This window comes from Diceros bicornis, chromosome 16 (assembly GCF_020826845.1).
Source record: "Diceros bicornis minor isolate mBicDic1 chromosome 16, mDicBic1.mat.cur, whole genome shotgun sequence".
Classification (NCBI taxonomy): Eukaryota; Metazoa; Chordata; class Mammalia; order Perissodactyla; family Rhinocerotidae; genus Diceros; species Diceros bicornis.
In genome coordinates this window covers 52,718,960-52,741,106 of record NC_080755.1, presented here as the reverse complement: position 1 = coordinate 52,741,106, position 22,147 = coordinate 52,718,960, and the positions used below count along the sequence as shown (strand labels likewise).

Genomic DNA, 22,147 nt, shown 5'->3' with positions numbered 1-22,147 from the left:
GATTTAGATAATACATCATTTTCCCACTTGCAATGTTGATTGTTTTAACCCTTTTTTCAGATTGAGAAAGAAAGGGAAAAAGGGAGGGAGAAAGGGAAGGAAGGAAAGAGGAAATAGAGCTTTTCAAGTAGGAAGATGTTACCAGGATGATAGCTCTAATAAATGAGTTCTGAGTGAGGAGCATGCAGGTGGGCCTCTTGTGTGTAGTGTACATATTAACAAAAAGAACCCATTTTATACCTGCAAGTTCAGGGGGTTCCTAAAACTACCCTCAGGTTTGATAATTCATTAGATGGCCTCATAGAACTCACTGAAGACTGATATTCACAGGTATGGTTGATTACAGGGGAAGGATACAGGTTAAATTCAGCCAAAGGAAGAGACACAGAGGGCAGAGTCCAAGAGGGGTCCAGATGCTGAGGTCTGGTCATCCTCTCCCTGTGTACTCGGGGCAGTGTTACTCTTCCAGCATTGATGTGTGACAATACACACAGAGTACTGCCAGCCAGGCTCACCAGAGCCTTGGTATCCAGACTTTTTATTGAGGTTCAGTCACATATTATTCCCTTGGCTAACCTTTAATCTCCAGCCCTTCTAGAGGTAGAACTGATAACACACGGCCCAAAGCCCCCAACATAAATCACATTAGACTGTCCAGCGGCTAAGGCCTCCCAGGCAATATGCTCCTATCAGGCAGGACAGTCCAAGGGCCTAGAAGACACCTCCCAGCAGCTGAAGGCGAAGGCCAGAGCTCTTGGGTAAGGTTAATTCTTCACTACACAACATCCTATGCTAGAAGCGATTAGAGACAGCAATTAGGGTAACTTCCCACATCAGAATCGTAGTCACTTGATTTAGATGAGAGCATTTTTGTGTTGTATTGAACTGGATATCCAATATATTTCTGAAATTGACCACACATAATGTTAGAACAAATCAGCTTCCAGTTTCGCTCACAAAGTGTCAAATAGACAAGACATGTTAATAGAAGAGAATTTAAGTTCTCTGATTAATTTTATGGAGTCAGATTGCTTGCTTTAACGTAGAAAGCCATTTGTGGTCTAGCTTCTGCTTACTTAACTGGCATCATCTCTTCCTTCTCCCTCCTTGTTTTCTCCACACCAACCTCTCCTGGGACCTGCCAAGGTCTATCTGGACTCTCAACATTTATATAGGTTGCTTCCTCTGTCAGAAACATACTTCTCCTTCAATCTCCCCAATCTCCTCTTTCATCTGACTCTTACTTTTCACTTAGATCTTTAGACTTTTTATTAGGGCACCTTCCTTTATACCCCAGTCGGGGTATGTACCCCTTCCTCAGAGCTCCCGTAATTGCCTGTATTTTCCGATAACACTCATCATGTGCACACATGCCTGACAATTTGACTGAATCATTCACTAGATTATACACCTCCTGAAAAGTTTTTCTCTAGGACCTAACATAGTGATTAGCTCATAGTAGACTGTCAGTAAGTATTTGTTGATAATTGGATGATATGGCTTCTTTTCACAGAGGTCTTTGGCATTAGTTAGTGTCTTTTATTAAAGTTGGTTTTCTTTATTTCTAGTTATTCACAAGGGTCACTGTTGTGTTTGTTTGATTGAATAGTAATGCTATTTCTGGCTTTTAGGCTATTGCTCATTTTGGTCCAAGCAAAAATTTCAATAAAGGGCATATTCTTATTGATTCCAGTCAGATAGTGGTTCTGAGGGGTCAGAAATCTGAAAAACACATAATCCTAAAACAGCAGTGTTTTTTGGCTGACTCTCAATAGCTTTCATTTTTTAATGCAGCCATATTTTGTTTTATTTTACAGCATTTTTTCTTCTTGGTCAGGGATTATGGCAGCTGGCTTGATATTGGAACAAGGTATAGTATATATTCACATAAAATTTCTTGAGAGTGCAGTGAAAAAAAGTAACTTGATATCTTAGTATAGAAGATGGCCATTTGATTTTTGAGGTAAGCACAGCAAGAAGCAATTATTTTAAGCCTCTGGAAGTGAGACATCTCTCCAGTTCTTGGCGTTAATACATTAGCAAGTGTTTTCTTGGGAGGATGTGGGGATGCATGTTAGGTCTGGAGAGAACAACAGGATAGCGGGAAGTGGGAGAGAAACTTCTTGATTCTGGGTTTTCAGAGTAGATCACTCCAAGGTCTGAGTTCTCATAATCTCTCAATCTTTCTTTAGAAAAGTGAAGCTATTTAAGTTGCATTGTGAATTTTCTGTGGCAGGTTAAATTGCATGCAATCATTATCTGCCTCTTAGAATCTTAATATGGGAACATTTTAACACGTGGTACCTATAACATTGTTATTTAAAGTATAATCTGAACAAAAAGTCAGTTTCCTCTTTGTTGTGATTTGAATGTCAATGATTGCCATAATCTGTTAAATTTCTTCTCTTCAAGAGGCGGAGAGCAAAGTTGATCCTCTTGCCTTTTTGTTTTCTTTTTTTTTTTTTTGGTGAGGAAAATCAGCCCTGTGCTAACATCTGCCAATCCTCCTCTTTTTTTTTTTTCTGCTCAGGAAGACTGGCCCTGGGCTAACATCCGTGCCCATCTTCTTCCACTTTATATGGGACGCCACCACAGCATGGCTTGCCAAGCAGTGCCTCGGCGTGCGCCTGGCATCCGAGCCAGCAAACCCTGGGCCGTCTCAGCGGAGTGTGCGCACTTAATCGCTTGCACCACTGGGCCAGCCCCTCCTTTTTGTTTTCAAATGAGTTCGGAGGCAGAATACATTTTTATAGACTGACTTTATTTCATGTAGTCAGTATTGATTCAGCACTTGTGTTGCCAGGAATTGTGTAGGTTCAGGTGAGACACTGTTAGACGTTCTCTCTTCTGTACCTACTACTTAGGCAGCTCACGGCTAGTACTGCCTTGTTATTTATATACGTGTCTGCCTCCCCCAGTAGTCATCCGATTTCAGTCTCTTTCATTCCATATGTGCTAGGCATGTAAAAAGTACTCTGTAGATCATTGATTTTGTTTTTGTTACACTTAAGTTTGAACGCTTAGGGAAAGTTTTGATGTCTCCTTCTCACCAGCCCTGTGACCCCGAAGTATCCAGAGAGATAGTGGGTCCGAGCGTGGGCTTTAGACCAGAGCACCTGGGATTGAGCCATTTCTGCCATTTTTAGATGTGAGACTATTGGTATGTGACTCAGTCTCTCTAATCTCCCCGTTGTTTGTAGTCATTTTGAATGAATCAATCCATGTAAAGCATTTAGTGCAGTGCCTGGCATCTAATAAGCTTCAATAAATGACAGCTATTATTACTGATGTTATTTTCTAGCTCTATTTTTTATCCTTCATAGTGTTTCTTGTATTTGACATACCCCTTCTTACTCCCTCCATAGTTTGATTAATTTTTTAAATTTTAGACATAGGTCAGAATTTTGTTTGGAACATATTTTGATAAAATATAGTATTTTTGTGTGTGAGACTTTTTATTTTATTTTATTTTTAATTGTGGTAAAATATAGATAACATAAAATTTGCCATTTTAACCCTTTTAAGCGAACAGTTCAGTGGCGTTAAGTACATTTGCATTGTTGTGCAACTATCGCCATCATCCATCCCCAGAATTCCAGAACTCTCTTCATCCTGCAAAACTGAAACTCTGTACCCATCAAACATCAACTCCCCATTCTCGCCTCCTCACCTGCCCTGGCAACACCATTCTACTTTCTGTCTCTATGAATTTGACTACTGTAGGTTATTTCATATATATGAAATTATGCAGTATTTGTCCTTTTGTGACTGACTTATTTCACTTAGCCTAATGTCCTCAAGGCTCATCATGTTATAGCATATGTCAGAATTTCCTTCCTTTTTAAGGTTGAATAATACTCTATTGTACATAAACCACACTTTGTTTGTTTATGGACGCTTGGGTTGCTTCCACTTTTTGTCTATTGTGAATAATGCTGCTGTGAATATGGGTGTGAGACTTCTTTGATGGGAGAAATCTATATTGGTTTTGGCTCTAAAGAGGTGGCAAAGAATGAAGAGGATATAATTTTCACATGAAAATGTGCATCATTAATTTCTGCACAGCATCGTTAGCTTATATTATGCAAATTAATGATTTAATTTTACCTAATTAGCTTGAGGTTTATCTTACTTGGGAAATTTTTCCTTCAAAGTACAAATTTTACTGTTATTACCAGTAATAACGTGTAAAACACAAAACATTTTAAATATCCATGATCTCAACTGAATCCAGCAAGTATTTATTGATCAAAAACTGTATGCCAGGTGAGTTGCTGGTGGTGAAAAACAGTCTTGGGCTTTCAGGGAGCTTGAGGTTAGAGGAGGAAACAGATTCATGAGCAGGCAATATGGTGCAGTGTAAGAAGTTCCACAATAGTCTCTGGGGTGCTATGGGGACATTTGTCAGGGCACCTGCCTCAGCCTTGCAGGGTAAGGGAAGGCTTCTCCCAGGAGGGACTGTTTAAACACTGCAAGTCTGGGGTTTAGAAGAGCACACTGGGTCACAAGATCTAGGGAGAGTGTGTAGAGTGAGAAAAGACAAAGATCTAAAGTGGCGCCGTAGGGAGCCCCTGATATTTAAGGGCAGAGAACGAGCAGTGTGGAAATGAGACCAAAAGAAGTGGCCAGAAAGGCAGGAGAAAACCAGGTGAGAGAGTATTGTGGACGTCAAAAGAACATTGCAGGAAGGAGGGAGGTTATCCAGACATTACAGAGAGATCAGGTGGGAAAAGACAGAAAGATGTGCTCTGGATTGCGCAGCAGGGTCATTGATGAGCTTGGCGAGGGAAGTTTCAGTGGTAGGATTTAGTACTAGATTGCTGCACTGAATCAGATCCACTGATTTCTGGGTGAGGACCACAGACCAAAGATAATCATTTTTCTCCTCTTAACCAAGACCCCAATAAAGTAACAAACGCAGCAAAGTGAAGAGAATGGCAGAAGAACCATCAGCAAATGCGAGTTCAACAAATTCCTAGAAGATGGGTAGTCAGAGAGAGGAAGCAGAGCCCAGAATCTATCAGCGGGTACTGCCCAAGGAACAGGGAGCCCCAGAGGCTCCAGACTCAGTGAGACAATGATATGGAGGGTAGGAGTGAGGAAGGGAGAGCCAGATGGGATCTACTGAACGTCTGTCTACCTAATGATGCTATCAACTAGCTCTCCACAGCCTCTCCTCCTTCCTTCGTCCCCATGCAGAAAGTGCTACAGGCATTTTACTTCCAGGGAAAGACCAGAGGACACCTGTAAAGAGACTGAAAACACGAGAAGACTTTCACTGCTGTGATACATATGCTTCCACCTCAGAGAATAGCCGTCCTCCCTTCTAGCATTTGGAGCCTCCTCCCACCCCTAGCCCCAAGGGCAGAGGCAGGCACCCCTCCTGCTCATCCTAAAACATGATGTAGCAATTTTTGTCACATACGTAGAACTTACCAGCAACCGTCCTATTTTTGGGTGACACCAAAAGGAAGATGACACTTTCTTAAAAAGTTAAATATACACTACCGTACAGCCCAGCAACTCCATGCCTAGATATTTACCCAAAAGAAGGAAAAACATACGTACACAGAAAGCCTCGTACAGGACTTGTCAAGGCAGCTTTATTCATAATAGCCAAAATCTGGAAACAACCCAGATGTTCATCAGCATGTGATAAACAAATTGTGCTGTATCCACACAATGGAATAATACTTATTCATAAAAAGAAATGAGCTACTGATGAGCTCAACTACATGGATGAATCTCAGAAATTTTACATTGAGTGAAAGAAACTGGGTACATAAGAGTACATATTGTATTATTCCGTTTATATAAAATTCTAAAACAGGCAGAATTAATCTGTAGTCACAGAAAGCTGATCAGTGTTTGTCTGGGGCTAGGAGTTAGGGTGAACTTGACTGTAAAAGGGCATATGGGAACTTTTGGGGTGATGGAAAGGTTCTGTATCTTGACAGTGATGATGGTTATGTGGGTGTACCATTTGTCAATACTCATCTAACTGGACACTCAAAATTGTTCTATTTTTTATATATAAATTATACCTCAAAATTGATTCATAAGGAAAAGCAGAACTAAAATAACTATCCAAAATTGAAATGAGTAGTGTATAGTATAAGTAGGCTAAATTCTCCTCTTTCCTAGCAAGGACTTAATAAATAATGTTTTACATTGATTCATCAATAAACAACAACATAAAGATACTAATTCATGTTAAGGAGATAACCACTAGAAGATCTAAAAGAGTTAGGGTTAGAGTGGTTGCTCTGAAAAGTGGGTAAGAAGGAAGGAGGGATTGTTGCTTTTTATGATAAATCTGTCTCCATTATTTTGCTTTTTTAGTAGTGTATGTATGACACTGACAGAAATTAAAGGGAAATGAATAAATGAAATGGGAGGTCAGGAAGTGGGGTTATAAGTCTAGACCACTCTTTCAAGCTTAATTGGAAAGTGGAAGAGAAATAGAGGGCAGTTAATCACGTGGGAACACCCTCACCTCTCTGAGATTTTATTATCGTTTCATTTTACTCATGAGTATGAGGAAAAATATTATAGTTGGAAGGAGTGCAAGTCCCTAGTGACATCAATCCTAATTGCCCTCTGTCAAAGCTGGAGTTCTGGAGCCGGTATTGGGGCCCACATGGAGTAAGCTCATTCACAGAGTCGAGTAGAGGCAGAGACCTACCCTAAGGTGAGAGCAAGGCTGTGCATTGCAACAGGGTCCACATACCCAGCAGTGAGTTATTTGAGATATGGGCCCTGAAAGACATGATAAGGACAGCTGAGAGACCAGGGAGTTCATTTATATTAGATAAAAGGCAAAATAATACAGAAGCTCAAACTTGACTAGGAGGTCCAGAATGTCAATCAAAGGATTGCCCCCAGTCACACCTCTACCAACATTTGTATTGTGCTACAGTGTTTACACTATCTTCCTACACATTGTTTCATGTGATCTTTATCACAACGCTGTGAAGTGGATATTATTTTCCACAATAGATACATTTACTGTCTCCATTTTATAGATGAAGATACTGTGGCCCTAAGGAGATTCTGACTTGCTCCTGTCACAGATCTGTGAATGGCTGAGCAGGTCCGGAAGGCAACACTTCAGTAGCCAAGGCTGTAGTGTTCCCACTGCTCCTCATTGCCTTGACTTAAAGAGAATTTCCCAAAGTCTTTGTTTTGTAACTCTGATAAACTCTTTAAAAAGTGGCTTTATAGGGGCCAGCCCGGTGGTGTAGTGGTTAAGTGTGCGCACTCCACTTCAGTGGCCCGGGTTCGCAGGTTCAGATCCTGGGTGCGCACCGACACACCGCTTGTCAAGCCATGCTGTGGCCATCCTCCATGTTAAATAGAGGAAGATGGGCACGGATGTTAGCCCAGGGCCAATCTTCCTCAGTAAAAAGAGGAGGGTTGGCAACGGATGTTAGCTCAGGGCTGATCTTCCTCACACGCACACACAAAAAAGTAGCTTTGTGTGTTTGTGATTGTTGCAGAGGAACCATTCACTGCAAAGTTTTGAATAATATAAATTTAGGACTTAAAGGAGAAAGGAATATTAATTAGGAGGGCCAAAAGTAAGGACATCTTAGGTCAGAGGAGTACTGTTTTTTGGCTAGAGGCCTTTGTTAGATGTACAGAGCAGAATCACGTCTTCCAAGCGAAAAGATTGAAAGGCAGAGAGTGAGGTGAAGGCTGTCACAGGGCGTGCAGGCGCTAACGGATGGCACCACACGTTCTTCCAAACTGCACGGCTGGCAGAGTCGTTTCTTATGTCAGAAGACAGAAACAGAGAGTGAGTCCCACATTGGTGTTTGAGAGAAAAACCTTGTGTCATAAAGAAGACTGTTGCTAGGAGAGTTAAAAGGTGTAAAGACTGCAGGAGTATTATGCTGCTAAAACTCTGAGGCTAAAACTCTGAGGCTGTCCGAGAAGGACTTTGGCTAGGGCTGTGGAGAGTCAAGGGCAAAGGCAAGGAAGGAAGTAGTGATGAAGCAGGATACCCAGAAGCAACCCCCAAACAGAAATTTTCCTTTGCTGCATCACCTTTGCTGACCTTGATACTCAGGACTCAAGTAGAGGAGCTTTCTTTTCAGCATTGGAGCTCTGAACTCAGGACTTTTTCCCACTTACTGACTTATTTAGTTTTTTGTGCTTTCATTCAACAAGTGCTTCTTGAGCAACCACTGTAAGCCTATCTTTCTAATTATAGACGTTCCGCTCTCTTATTCAGTTTTCCTAAACTGAGTGATCCCTCTCTTGTCAGTTCATCTGGATACTCTTCCATTCAACACTGTTTTTCCTCTTTCCTTTCTGTCACCTTCAGTCTTTCATCTGTAACTTAATTGGCAGAATATTCCTCTCAACAGATTGACTTGCCTTTCCTTTCTCTTCCTCTCTCATAATACGCTATTTCATCAGAAAGAAGAAAAGAAGAAAGGAAAAGAAAGAGAGAAGTAGGTGGGAGGGAGGGAGAGAGAAAGAGAAAGAGAAAGAAAACCCCCTTTGAGCCTCTCATTTTCCACCTCCCAGCATCGGCATCAGCCCTTGATCCACTCCAGAAATCCTGTATCCCTCTTTGTCCAAAAATTATTTTATCTCCTTCACAGTCTTTCTTGTTGCTTATTTAAAGATAGTCATCATTTTTCTCTGGAAAATTCTGGAATGTGTTATGTTAACTTAAGCTGTTTTAAGTAATTTAGTGCAATTATGTTTATTTCTTCTCCCTTCTGGGCTCACTAGAAGTTTTTAGAAACTATTCAGAGGATTGGATTGTTTTGCCACAGAAGAACTTCTATCCAAACCTGGGGAAAAGCCAGGATAAGTTAAACAGTGATTGAGAAAGGTTAAGAATTATCGAAAAAGGTATTCAATTGATATAATAATTAGTATTAAAATGTCGTTTATTGCACACAGTATATTAGGAGTTGTACATATGTTATTTCATTAATTCTCATGACAATGATGTGAAGAAAATATAATTATTTCCATTTTACAGAGGAGGAAACTGGCTCCAAAACACAGATTTCACAATAATGTGGCATACCTAGGTTTCATTTTTTTTACATTGTGTATGCATTTAATATATAGATCATTTCTTCAGAAAAAAATACATAGTGAGCACTCGCCATGCATGAAGCGTTCCAGGCATTGTCAAGGACCCAAAGATGAATGGGATTGCCTCCCTCAAGACTAGAGATGTCCCTTCTCTGGGGATAGATAACTACTTCATTAGGATATTGTGTAGGGAATTCAAGCACTGAGTAGAAGATTCTAATGCATAACTTGTAAGGGACGTTCCAACACTGGAGGTGTATGACTCTGACACATGGCCCCTGCGTTCAGGGAGATTATGGTCTAACACAGGTTATAAGACATAATGACTATAATGCAAGGTAGCCTGTGGTTAAGGGCTATATGAATACAGAAGGGAGGCCACTTTACTTCTGGCTTCAGTGACTGAGAAAACATTGTGCAAGTTCTGCGTTTGAGCTGGGCCTTGAATGAAGGGTATAATTTCAAGTAGAGGACTTAGAGGTTTGGGAAGGGTATTTTAGGCAGACAGAATGGATATGAACAAAGCTATAGAGGTGAAAAAGCCCAAAGCATACATATCTGGAGTGCGATAAATAATTTGGATTTCAGAAACCATAGGTTTTGGATAAAGAACATAGCCTTTGCGAGCCTTAATTTGGAGAATCTTGAATACAAAGCTACAGTGTACATTCTATTGACATCTAAGTGAGGAACCACATTCTTTGGTTCTACTTAAGCTTTAATATTTTGGTTGTTATTTCCACAAGTTAATCATTGCCTAGGAGTTAGAAAATTGACTGCCTTTCTGTACAAGTTCATTCCATGGAGTAAAGGATGGGGTGGAATGTGTAGAAATGGAAGTACTAACTGAACTAGCACTGTCAGGATCATTACAGCATTGTCCTTATGTGTTCCTGGCATCATACCCTTGGCAGCCAGTCTTAATTCTCTTTTGATCCCCTGAAGTTATTCTGTGCTTCCAGGCATAGTTTTTTCAGGCTTCCTCCAAGATCAGTCCTCCAAGGCTGCAGTGATGTTGCAGGGCCCTTCACCATGTCATAGTACTGTGCACCAAATCTGAAGTGCCATCTTTTGCTCTCTTTTTCCTTGATATTTTTTTTTCCTTTTTAAAAAATTATAGTAGTATATACATAACATGAAGATACCATGTTAACCATTTTTAAGTGTGCACTTCAGTATTATGTATGTTCACATTATTGTACAACCAATCTCTAGAACTTTTTTATCCTGCGTAACTGAAACTCTATACTCATTAAACAACAACTTCCCATTTCCCCTTCCCCCCAGGCCCTGGCAACCACCATTCGACTTTCTGTCTCTATGAATTTGCTTGCTCTAGGTACTTCATATAAGTGGAATCACACAATATTTGTCCTTTTGTAACTGGCTAATTTCACTTAGCATAATGTCCTCAAGGTTCATCCATGTTGTAGCATGTGTCAGAATTTCCTTCCTTTTTAAGACTGAATAATATTCCCTTGTATGTATATACCACATTTTGTTTATCTATTCATCCATCAGTGGACACTTAGGTTGCTCCCACCGTTCCGCTGTTGTGAATAATGCTGCTATGAACATGGGTGTTCATTATCTGTTCAAGTTCCTGCTTTCAATTCTTTCAGATATATACCAAGAAGTGGGATTACTAGATCATAAGGTAGTTCTATTTTTAATTTTTTGAGGAACTGCCCTAATGTTTTCTGTAGCAGGTACACCATTTTACATTCCTACCAACAATACATAAGAGTTCCAATTTCTCCGTATCCTTGCCAGCCCTTGTTTTCTGTGTTTTTGTTTTCAGGGAAGATTCGCCCTGCGCTAACATCTGTTGCCAATCTTCCTCTTTTTTTTTCCTCCCCAAAGCCCCAGTTCATGGTTGTATATCATAGTTGTAAGTCCTTCTGGTTCTTCTGTGTGAGCCACTGCCACAGCATGGCAACTGACAGGTGGTGTGGTTCCACGACTGGGAAGCAAACCCAGGCCACCGAAGCAGTGAGAGCACTGAACTTTAACCACTAGGCCATCAGGGCTGGCTCTTGTTTTCTCTTTTTTTGTGAGGAAGATCAGCCCTGAGTTAACATCCATGCCAATCCTCCTCTTTTTGCTGAGGAAGACCCGCCCTGAGCTAACATCTATTGCCAATCCTCCTCTTTTTTTTTCCCCTTTTTCTTCCCAAAGCCCCAGTAGATAGTTGTATGTCATAGTTGCACATGCTTCTAGTTGCTGTATGTGGGACGCCGCCTCAGCATGGCCTGACAAGTGGTGCATCGGTGCGTGCCTGGGATCTGAACCTGGGCCGCCAGTAGCGAAGCGTGCGCACTTAACCACTAAGCCACGGGGCTGGCCCCTCTCTTTTTTTTATAGTAGCCGTCATGATGGGTGTGAGGTGTATCTCATTGTGGTTTTGATTTGTATTTCCCTAATGATTAGTGATGATGAGCATTTTTCATATGCTTGTTAGCCATTTGTCTGTTTTCTTTGGAGAAATGTCTATTCAAGTCCTTTGACCCTTTATCAGATATATGATTTGCAAATATTTTCTCTCATTCTCTAGGTTGCCTTTTCACTCTGTTGATTGTGTCCTTTGATGCACAGAAGTTTTTATTGTGAAATAGTCCAATTTATCTATTTTTATTTTTGTTACGTGTGCTTGTTTGATTGTTTTTAAAAGAGGCTTTGAGCCATTGCAAAACTGGCATTGAACATCTAGCATGAGGTTTTTTTTGGCACTTGTGTGGTACCTCTGGCCCTATTCCTTGCATTCCTTTACACAACCATCGTGGGAATAAAGTGTTCATCAGAGTTAAAAAATAATAGCAAAAAGAGAGACTACAGAGACGTGCAATAAACAGTGAGCATCATTCAAACCAACGGAAACAGAATGGTCTATTAGTGCTCGTAGGCTGAGAATGCTTTGATGACCACCCCCCTCTGCAGTACAAGCCATGAGAAAAGAATGTTACTCCATGTTTCAGTCCTATAATTGATTTATGATACATATAAAAATATTCTATAATTAATTAATGCTATATAGGGTAGAAACTATTCTGTAGAAATATTTTGTGATAATAGTACTTTTTATAATGGGAGCTGCCCTACACATGTGGTGACCATATGTCCAGGTTTACCTGGAACAGTCCTGGTTTATGCCTGTTGTCCTGGTGTAATCATTACACCCTTATCCTTACAACATTAAAAATCCAAAATGGATGGGAAGATGATAAAGGTAAAGCCAGCTAGTGAGTTATGTTAAACCTCAGTTTATCTCAGTCTCAGTGCTTCATCTTCATGGGTCTAGCTCCCCTAGGTTACATGGGGTGCTTGCTCAGAGAGACTTCTCGAAGGCAAATATAGTAGGGATTTCAGAGGTTGGTTCTGTTCTTCAGGCTGAGGGCATTGGACTATCCTATATAAATTCCACACATACGCTCCTGGTCATTCCTGCTGAAATATCTCCTTGCTCTGCTGTGTCTGTCTTGTCTCTTATTGTACCATCCAAAAGGTGCCCACTTAAGAAAGGAAGATGATTGCAGAAGGGAAGGCAGAGGGTGGAGGGGGCTGGAATAGAGAAACAAAATGAAATCTAAGTTAGTGAAATTAGGCTTTCTAAATGGAATTATGCTGATTGATGCTGCACGGTGAGGTTTTCATTGCTGCTGCTGCTCTTGTTGGTAAGTTAGATTTCGAAAATCTTCTCTCTGTATCCTATACAGCAGCGATGGTGTGTACTGCCGCAGTGAACCATGTGGTACAGGTCTAATGGGCAGGAATGGTTCATGCATCTTCATAAACATCTAATTGATTGCCAGGAAAAGGCTTGGATAATGGGGAAAAAATATGCTTCAAGATTCAGAACTAAAGCATCATTTAATAGGGTTCACATATCAAAACTTCATTATTTTACTTTTTCCAGCTTTTTAATTGTGAGAATGTTGCTTTTAAGTTTTGGTTTTCTAATTATTCCTATGTGAATGTATATTTGAAAAGCTGAGATGTTTTCTGTCATGTTGCAGATACTGTTAAACTCACTGGCGAGTTCCCTGAATGGGAACCGGGGTTATTTGAGCTTTGCTCCTTTAGTAGTTCCCTTTGTGACAAATTTTATTTCTAAACTCCTTTGTATTAGTAATACAGTTAATAACTTCAGCCATTCCTTGCCTATTATTCACAGGAAAGGAGTGTTATCCTTTTGTCCTCACTATTTTATTGCTTTATGAATACAGAAATGGTGAGAATCGGTCCCAGAAATTTAGAGAGGAGTGGGAGCTAACCAATCCCATGAGTGGAGTCTGGCATGTATCTATTATGTTTATAGTGTCATCCTGGTGACTGCAGTGGGTTTCCAAAATAGGTTTGGGAGATTCCTCAGCTATTTGTTTCGTGTTAATAAATAAGTAATAGTTTCTTTAACAATAAAGATTGCATTACTAGGGCAGGAGACAGTATATCTGTTTATGGGTATAGTCCAATATGTTTAAAATGCATCTTCAGAGCAGATTTTACCAGAATTAAATTGAGACTCTTAAAGGAATACACTCCAGTCAGTATACTCAACTGAAACTGCAGGTATAAGTTCAGTGGTTCTCTGGAGAAACTCGTGGCATCAGGTGTTCTTGTAACAGCCCTGTGAAAAATATCCTGCCCAGGGCGTAAAACTGAGTTGGGCTGACAGAGCTGTAATTTAATATTTTCTTCTTTTGATCTTTTACACTGTGTCTTCATTCATAGGAGGTCATAAACTTTACAGAGTACTGCCTTTTATATGGCAGACTGAAAGAAGTGCATTTTTTAAACTAGAGAAAAAATTCCTTTGAGGTAATTTTCATAACTATAAAAACATATTTAAATTTTTGTTCTAAATGTATTTGATATGAGGTGAACAGAATCAGCATCATCAGTTTGAACTGTAGTTTGATTTGGTAGTGATGTTCATTTGGACTTTAATTGTTCCCTACATGCCCTATTGTTATACCTTATTAAAATACAAATGACAACTAAAATATCTTTTCTCTTTTTATATAATGAAAACTTATGATTATGTTCAACAATATTTTAATACCTTTCTAAATGTAATTAATAAGTGCCATAAAATATCTTTACTCTTATAATGAATACTAAGCTTTATTAAAATTAGTGATTCTCAATCTTTTTCTTCTCCAGTACATCAGACAGATATAACCTGCTTTTATTGCCCATTACCCTGAGGAGAAGTACAGTAACCTGTATCACCCATTGCACAGGTTGAAAGGCCTGCCTGGTGGTTCTGTATGCCCTTCCACACACAGACCCTGCCCCTCTCTACCATCACACATGGACACCTTGGGAACAGCTGAGTTTACTATTGTCAGATAGTCATGGGGGGAGAGTGAGAACAGCTGACTTCAAATTTCAAGTTGAAATTTGATGCTCCTTTAACTGTGCTAGGCTGAGATGACGCCAAGACTTGATTGATGGGAAATATCACAAGCTAAATGCCTTATGGCTCAATTGCATGAAGATGATGAGCTTCACAACTGTTCCTTGCCAATAATGTTAGCTTAAATGAGCCAGGAGTCAGTAATTTCAGGCCATTGTAAGGAGATGTGTGATCTATATCTTTTATAGATACATTTTCACTAAGTTTGAGGTTAGCTCACCTACTGGTTTTACAAAACTTACTTTGTTAAGGGATCAAGTTATATTAAATATTTTAAAATAACTTAAAAATCAATTTAAATAATTTAAAAAATAATTTAAAATATTAAAAGTGATAAAAGGCCTAAAGGTGATAGCAAAATTTAACAGAACAAAAATCTGCTGGAATATAATCTTTTCTTTCTTCTTTTTTTACTGCTTTATTGAAAGATAATTTACATATCATAAAATTCATTCATTTTAAGGTTTTAAATGATTTTTTTAAATCACTTAAGTGATTTTCAGCTAGTTTATGGAGTTGTGCAACCATCACCACATTCTAGTTTATGAATATTTCCATCACCCAAAAAATTCCCCCAGAGGGATTACAACCTATCCCCATTCTTATACCCCATCCCAGACAACCACTAATCTGCTTTCTGTCTCTATAGATTTGCCTATTCTGGACATTTCAATGAATGCAGTCATACAGTATGTAGCATCTGGCATTCCACGTAGCATGTTTTTGGCATTCATTTATATTGTAGCATCTATCAGTACCTTGTTCCTTTTCATTGCTGAATAGTGTTCCATTGTATGGATATGCCATGTTTTGTTTGTCCTTTCGTGCGTGTAATCTTTTACAGTCCTCATGGCTTTCCTTTATCCACCTGACTCCTGACCTCCTTGCCTGGTCTCCCCAGGAAAGCAAGGTCAGGTTGGATTTTCCTGGATTTGGTCCTCAAGACGCTAGATTGGGCAATTTGTACTCCCTCACTTACTCATCTCACCTCTGACTCCAAACTTGAGTCCCTGGGTTGGAGAGTAAACATTCCTACAACATGAAGAAGTTGTGACCAGCCGGTTGAATTGAGAATTTTGATCTCAGAAACCAGTGCAGATTTTGAAATGTCCTGTGAGAAACAGAAAAAGAATCGAGTTAAAGATTTTTGTGGTAATTATGAATTCAGCCTAAGAGTTCTATGACTAATCCTACCACAATTTGTAAACATCACATTAAGTTATAACAAGCTTATTATGGAAAATAAGAAATGTATCACAAGCTTGTTATAGAAAATATTGAAAGTATATAGAAAAAATAAGTCATCCATAATTCAGTATCTCAGAGAGAACCACTCTGGTGGTTCAACATGTTGACGTAGATTCTTTTAGCCTTAATTTATGTGCAAACATATATAGGATTTTGTTTTGTCTTAAAGTTGACTTTCTATAATAATCACTTCCCCGTGTTAGTAAATACTTTTGAAGGCATGAAGGTTATTGTAACTAGAATGGTGTGAGGGGAAACACGGTAGGGAGAGAGTTTATTTTTTATTTATTTATTTTTTTACTTTTTGTGAGGAAGATCAGCCCTGAGCTAACATCCATGCCAATCTTCCTCTTTTTTTTGCTGAGGAAGACTGGCTCTGAACTAACATCTATTGCCAGTCCTCCTCCTTTTTTTCCCTTTTTCTCCCCAAAGCCCCAGTAGATAGTTGTATGTCATAGTTGCACATCCTTCTAGTTGCTGTATGTGGGACGCCACCTCAGCATGGCCAGACAAGCAGTGCATTGGTGCGCGCCCAGTGTCCGAACCCAGGCTGCCAGTAGCAGAGCATGCGCACTCAACCGCTAAGCCACGGGGCCGGCCCCTAGGGAGAGAGTTTAGAAAGACAGAAAGTTGATATTACTTATGGTTGAAGATCATTGTAAGGAATTAGGAATTTATTCCAAGTGTAAGGCAAAAAGCATTAGACTCTTGAGCAGGGAAGTGATTTGATATGCTTTATATTTTGAAACACCACTCTGGCCACAGTGTGGAGAACATATTGTAGGGATCAAGAGAGGGAACAGGAAAACTGATGAAGATGCTGTTGCAGTATTCTAAGCTAGAGATGACGGCAGCTTGGATTAGGGTAGCAATTCAAAATGGTAACAAGAAGCTGGATTTGAAAATATTCTGAAAGAGGTGAATAGAATTTGTTGATGGATTGGTTGTGCTGGGAGAACAAAAGATAAGAATCAAGGTTGACTCCTACGTTTTTCATCTTGAGTAACTAAGTGAATGGTAAAGCCATTTCCAGAGATGGAGAAGGCTCTAGGAAAAGTGAGTTTGGTGAAGGAGGGTGTAGGAGATTAGGAGGTGGGTTTTGGACATATCACATTTAAAGAGCCTGAAGTTAGGATGGTGGTGGAAGGAGCTAGGGCATCGTGGGAGAGGTTTTCATTTGTTTTTAGGATGAGAGAAATTACATATCTGTGTGGTGAAAGGTACACTCACTTTAGAGAGCGAGAAATTGGTTATAGAGGAGAGGGAGGGGATAGTTGCAAAAATAAAGTCCTTTAGTAGGAAAGTTGAAATGGGTCCACAATAGAAGTGGAGGAGTTTGTTGTAGACAGGATCTGGTGCAGGAGGACATATGGACACAGATATAATTGTATTAGTAGGTTTGGGGCGAGAAGAGAAGTAGTTCTCTCTTATGATTGCTCTGTCAGTATTTTCTCAGTAAAATTAGCAAAGTTGTGTACTGAGAGGGGGTGAACTTAAGTTGCCTTGCTTTGGAAGACATTTAAAGTAATGTCAGTCAACCAGTTACCCACTTCTGTGTGATCAGATGTCGGCATGGCTCACATAATTTTAGTAACATAAGCTTGTCTATTTTGGCCTGCTTTTCAAGAGAACTCTGTTTAAATCAATATCTAGATAATTTTATCCCCAGCAAAGCTTGATAGGATGATAAATAAATCTAGTCTTTCAATCATTATTTTCATTTTAAAATAAATAATGTTCAGTGATTTATTTCCTCTGTAGCTATTAAAATTGGCAAGTGGCTTTGTAATTTGTAACATCTACATTATTAAATGGTAGGTAAGATCCATATCATATTCATTCAGGGTTAAAAAAATATACAAACACGTACACACACACACACATAAATTTAAGTAGAAAAAAATCCCTGGTCCAATATCCTGTTGTGTTATTTTTACAGTGCAAACAAACAAAAGTTTTAAAAATCTTTCTTTAGTGTTAATATTTGCTTAGCAATTGAGGATCTGATTTTATTGTTTTCTTTTTTACGTCAGGAGCCTACCCCAAACCAGAACCAGATTTCTAACATAACTCGTTCTAATTCTTGTTTTTTTAATTCTTCAACTCTTCTTTTTCTATTTCACATTTATTTTATACGGTGAACCTAGAGAAAGATTCTAAATAAGAATGTCCTAACCAGCGCCTTTCCAAGGAAAATCTTATCAAACTATAAAACTTTATCATTGGAGGTTCTTACTTAAAAGCTGTAACAACACCAAAAACAAACAACCTGTGCAGTGTAGAAGGCCCTTCTTTCCTGGCTTGGGGGTCCTTGCCTGTGGGCAAACACCTGACAGCGTGCCAAAGCTCTGCTTAGTTTGGCCCAGGGGAAGCAGTCTGACGTTGAGGGGGCTGCCCGCCTGTGGAGAAGGTCCCTGGGGCTGTAGGCCATTTCTGGATGGGGGCTTCTTTAACCAGCACTACGACTCTTCCTTTTGCTAGGGTAGTGGAGAGAAAGGGGCAGAAAAGAGGCCTCCCTTCCTCAAGCCAGTCTGGTTATCGGCCTGCTAAAAGGTTCCCCCACCGTTGCTGAAGGATGTAAACTGTGCGAATCTATCATCTAGTCAGATAGTTCACTGCAGCTCTGAGAGGCGCTGTAAATAGACCACTTGCCTGTCTGCATTGGAGCTTAGCTTGGGCAGTGCTGTACTAGCACTGCTGGTGGCGCCTCTGCTTTACTGTACATTTGTCAGATCCATATCCTAAATTGCTTCCCATACTTCTAAATGTATCATCAAACCATATTCTTTAGATAGTACAATTACTGTGTTTAAAAAGAAAAACTGAACGTTTACTATTGCTGATAGATGAGAACTGAGACTGAGTAATTTTAATAGTATTCATTGTTCTTCTGTCTTTTTCCAAAAGTCTAGGAGACAGTAGCTTTGACTATGAGATTAATAAAGAGATGTGTCCTTTTTCCTTTGTTCAGATTTCTTGGCTAAAACTTGCACTTCACTGAATTTGAGTTTGGGTAACATTTTTCTTTCTTTGTAGCTGGTAGTTTTGTCAGAGTACTTCTAACTTATGTCAGAGCATCAGATGGCGTCCTCTAAAATGTCAGAATACTTAACCTGAGAACGTCTTGGGGAGTATGTGGATATTATTCAGAGGGTCCAAGAATTGAAGGGGGAAAATTATTTTTCTAAAAGCTAGATTTTGAAATTCAGTTTCTACTGGTGACAGATACACAGGGACTGCCAATACCAATCAGACATTTTCATGACATGTTACAGTTGTTGGAGATATCTCAAAATATTATTTATGTTCATCACTACTTCTATAACAAATTTGTTTTTTTAACATTTTGATATCTATTTCCAAATCATTGGGATCCTTTGTAATTCCATGTATTTTATATATACATTTAAAAACATTATTTGAAGGGATCTTCTGCTTTTCCTCATATGTGTTGTCTCTGCCTGTAACATGTTTCTTTTTCTCCTTCTGTAGCATCAGCCACTATGTGATTGTCATGTCCATGACCATGGTTCTGGTGTTTCTCAATGGCCTGGCACAGCTGCTCACGACAAAGAAACTCAAACTCTGTGGCAAACCCAAAAGCCATCTCATATGATGTTGCTGATGCCATCATTCAGCTTCTGGATCTTGCTTCTCATTCTCCTTGGAAACTGAAATCTTATCAAGGATTCAATAGGAAGATGGATATTGATGCACAGCATATTATGCTCCTATAAAGAAAATCATATGTGGAATGCTAAATTTACAGGATATCTGGAATAAAGGAGCTTCCATCTTCTTTAGGTTTTGCATGTGTGAAATAGTGATTGTGTCTGTGGGAAAGCACAGTGAAGCATTCTCCATTTTCGTTTTTTTCCCTTAGTTGGCAGCTCTTCTCACTGATGTTTCAGAGCACCTGTGACAGTCTGGTCCCCAGCTGTACAGCTTCCTGTATACGCAAAGGCGCATGTGCTCCTGTGGGGGCAGTATTGATCACATCCAGAGTCAATACTGTGGCCGAACTTGAAGGACATCACCAGGTGGCACCATAAATATTTATCAGCTCTCAGCACTAGTGTTGCGAGTATTTCTGACTACTAAACGACAACACTAAAAAGACAATCAGGATGTGTTATTTCAAATTTAGTAATGCTTCAGTGGAAAAAACGTTTTCGGGTGTTTGTCATTTTTCTTTAGTACGCAACAGTATTATCTTTTGCTTCTTAATGCTGTTTCTAGTCCACCAGCTAGATGCAGGTTTGAACTTCACTTTATTTTTCACTTCTGGATTCTCATGGAATTTCTGGAGATAGAAAAGTAGAAAATGTTTAGTATTTGTGTCTTGTCCATGGGAAAAAATTGAAAGGATTAGTTTTTAATTGTAATTGTAATATCTGTTGCCACCATAGCTTTTATCATGATTTGTTGCAACAGAATTCTTTAAATTAGTGGTTAAACTTTCTGACAATATTATAAGAATCAGTGTTAAAATTGCTTTTCTTTCTGATTGTGAGATTCTAGTCCAAAGGCCTTAAAGTCCCCTCATTAAATTTAGAGTTCCCTTTGTAAACTAATTCTAATGGACAAAATATGTTGAGAGTAATTTTTATTTGGATTTTTCCTAAGTGACCTTTACATCTCACTGTAGAGTTGGCCTTTTGCCCATGGTGTGCCAGTAGATTTTGGCTTATGCTAAGCTTTGCTGGTCTGAGTCCCATTTTTAAAAAATAATTGCTTTTGAATTAAGTTATAGCTTTACTAATTCACATTATGATGAGGAAGCCCTCTACAAATTACTAGATTTTTCAGGTTGGCAGGTGAGTGAACAAATACAACTAGGAAGACTCGAAAGGTTTGGCAAAATATACTTTCTTAATTTCTATTTATGATTAAGTATAGTTATAATTTATTTGTGATAGTACTTCATGGCATACCAGCGAAAGCATTATAGTACAAAAAAGGAAAGTGGTGCTGTCAGTATTAAGAGCTCATGTATCAGTCTGTAATGTAAAATCTGGATGGACAACTCAGGCGCTTCTGTAACAGACAGTGACATCGGGAGGTGGAGAACCCAGGAACTTTCACCTTGCCTCAAAGGATTTTTAATCAGTTTTTTCACAAGTCAGAGAAGACTGACTTTATAAACACTTATCTTTTAACTCCTTTGATATCTAGTTTGCCTTTCATCTTTTCCCAGATTTTCACACAGAGAATGAATGAATATTTTATTCCAACATTGTAAAAGGTGCTCAGTGCTCTTACCTTTATTTTGCTCCCCCTTTTTTTTGTGTGTGTGCTGAGGAAGATTCGCCCTGAGCTAACATCTGTTGCCAATCTTCCTCTTTTTTTTTTTTTTTTTGATGTGAGCCACTGCCACAGCATGGCCACTAAGAGAGGAGTGGTGTGGTTCCACGCCCGGGAACCGGACCCAGGCTGCTGAAGCAGAGCATGCTGAACTTGAACCACTAGGCCATTGGGGCTGGCCCTATTTTGCTCTTTGAAGTATGTCTTTTCTTAATATTGTCTTGAGTCAGTGTGAGTTTACAAAACAGGACATGCGCCTGCAGCCGCGGGCTCGCCTTCCTCGCCTTGCTGTAACTGGGCCCCTCAGACTCGCCTTGGAACAGAGTTGGCTGGATGGGCCTTTTGTGTTGCACAGCATATCAAATATCCTAAGGTGTTTTGAAATGCATATTTTTGTATTGAATAACAGAAAAAATAAATAAGATTTGTGTAAAATGTATTTCTGTTTAATTTACTTGTTCATTCTAACCACGAATACCAGATTTCCAAATCAAGACTTAAGACATTTGCTGATTAGCATTGTTTTTTTTTGTTTTTTTTTTTTTGGTGAGGAGGATCAGCCCTGAGCTAACATCCACGCCAATCCTCCTCTTTTTTGCTGAGAAAGACTGGCCCTGAGCTAACATCCATGTCGATCTTCCTTCACTTTATGTGGGACGCTGCCACAGCATGGCCTGACAAGCGGTGCGTCGGTGCGCGCCCGGGATCCGAACCTGGGCCGCCAGCAGCGGAGTGTGCACACTTAACCACTATGCCATGGGGCCGGCCCCTAGCATTGTTTAAATTAGGGATTGCTGTAAAAATTAAAGTGAGCATATCAGGTTAAGAAAATATCAAACAACAAAAAAGCTATACTGTGTCGCATGAACCATGAATAAATTTTGGAGGAAACTCGAAGGATTTAGGAAACTAACTGCAGCCTGTCCATAATTTACCAATGTTTTAATTCTCTGTATTATTATATTTAGTGTGCAGTATTTAGAACACAACATGCTTTTTTATTTTTTAGGGAAATAGTGTTATAAGTGGTAGTATATTTTCACAATAATCCCCTCAAAATGATTTAACAATGATAGAGTTGAACTACATATCTAGAAAGTCTATTCATCACTTATAATA

At 39.3% G+C, this 22,147-nt stretch overlaps 1 protein-coding gene across 3 annotated transcripts in view; it reads left to right on the top strand.

Moving 5' to 3' along the window:
* The window catches only part of PIGN (phosphatidylinositol glycan anchor biosynthesis class N), a 118,102-nt gene extending 97,076 nt beyond the window's left edge, over window positions 1-21,026 (top strand). For all 3 annotated transcript variants that reach the window (XM_058557258.1, XM_058557257.1, XM_058557255.1), the window contains 2 exons: window positions 1,818-1,870; window positions 19,217-21,026. In XM_058557258.1, the coding sequence (XP_058413241.1) occupies window positions 1,818-1,870; window positions 19,217-19,340 (177 nt within the window). In that variant the 3' untranslated portion in view covers window positions 19,341-21,026. The remainder of the gene's footprint in view (window positions 1-1,817; window positions 1,871-19,216) is intronic.
* The last annotated feature ends 1,121 nt before the right edge of the window (window positions 21,027-22,147 follow it).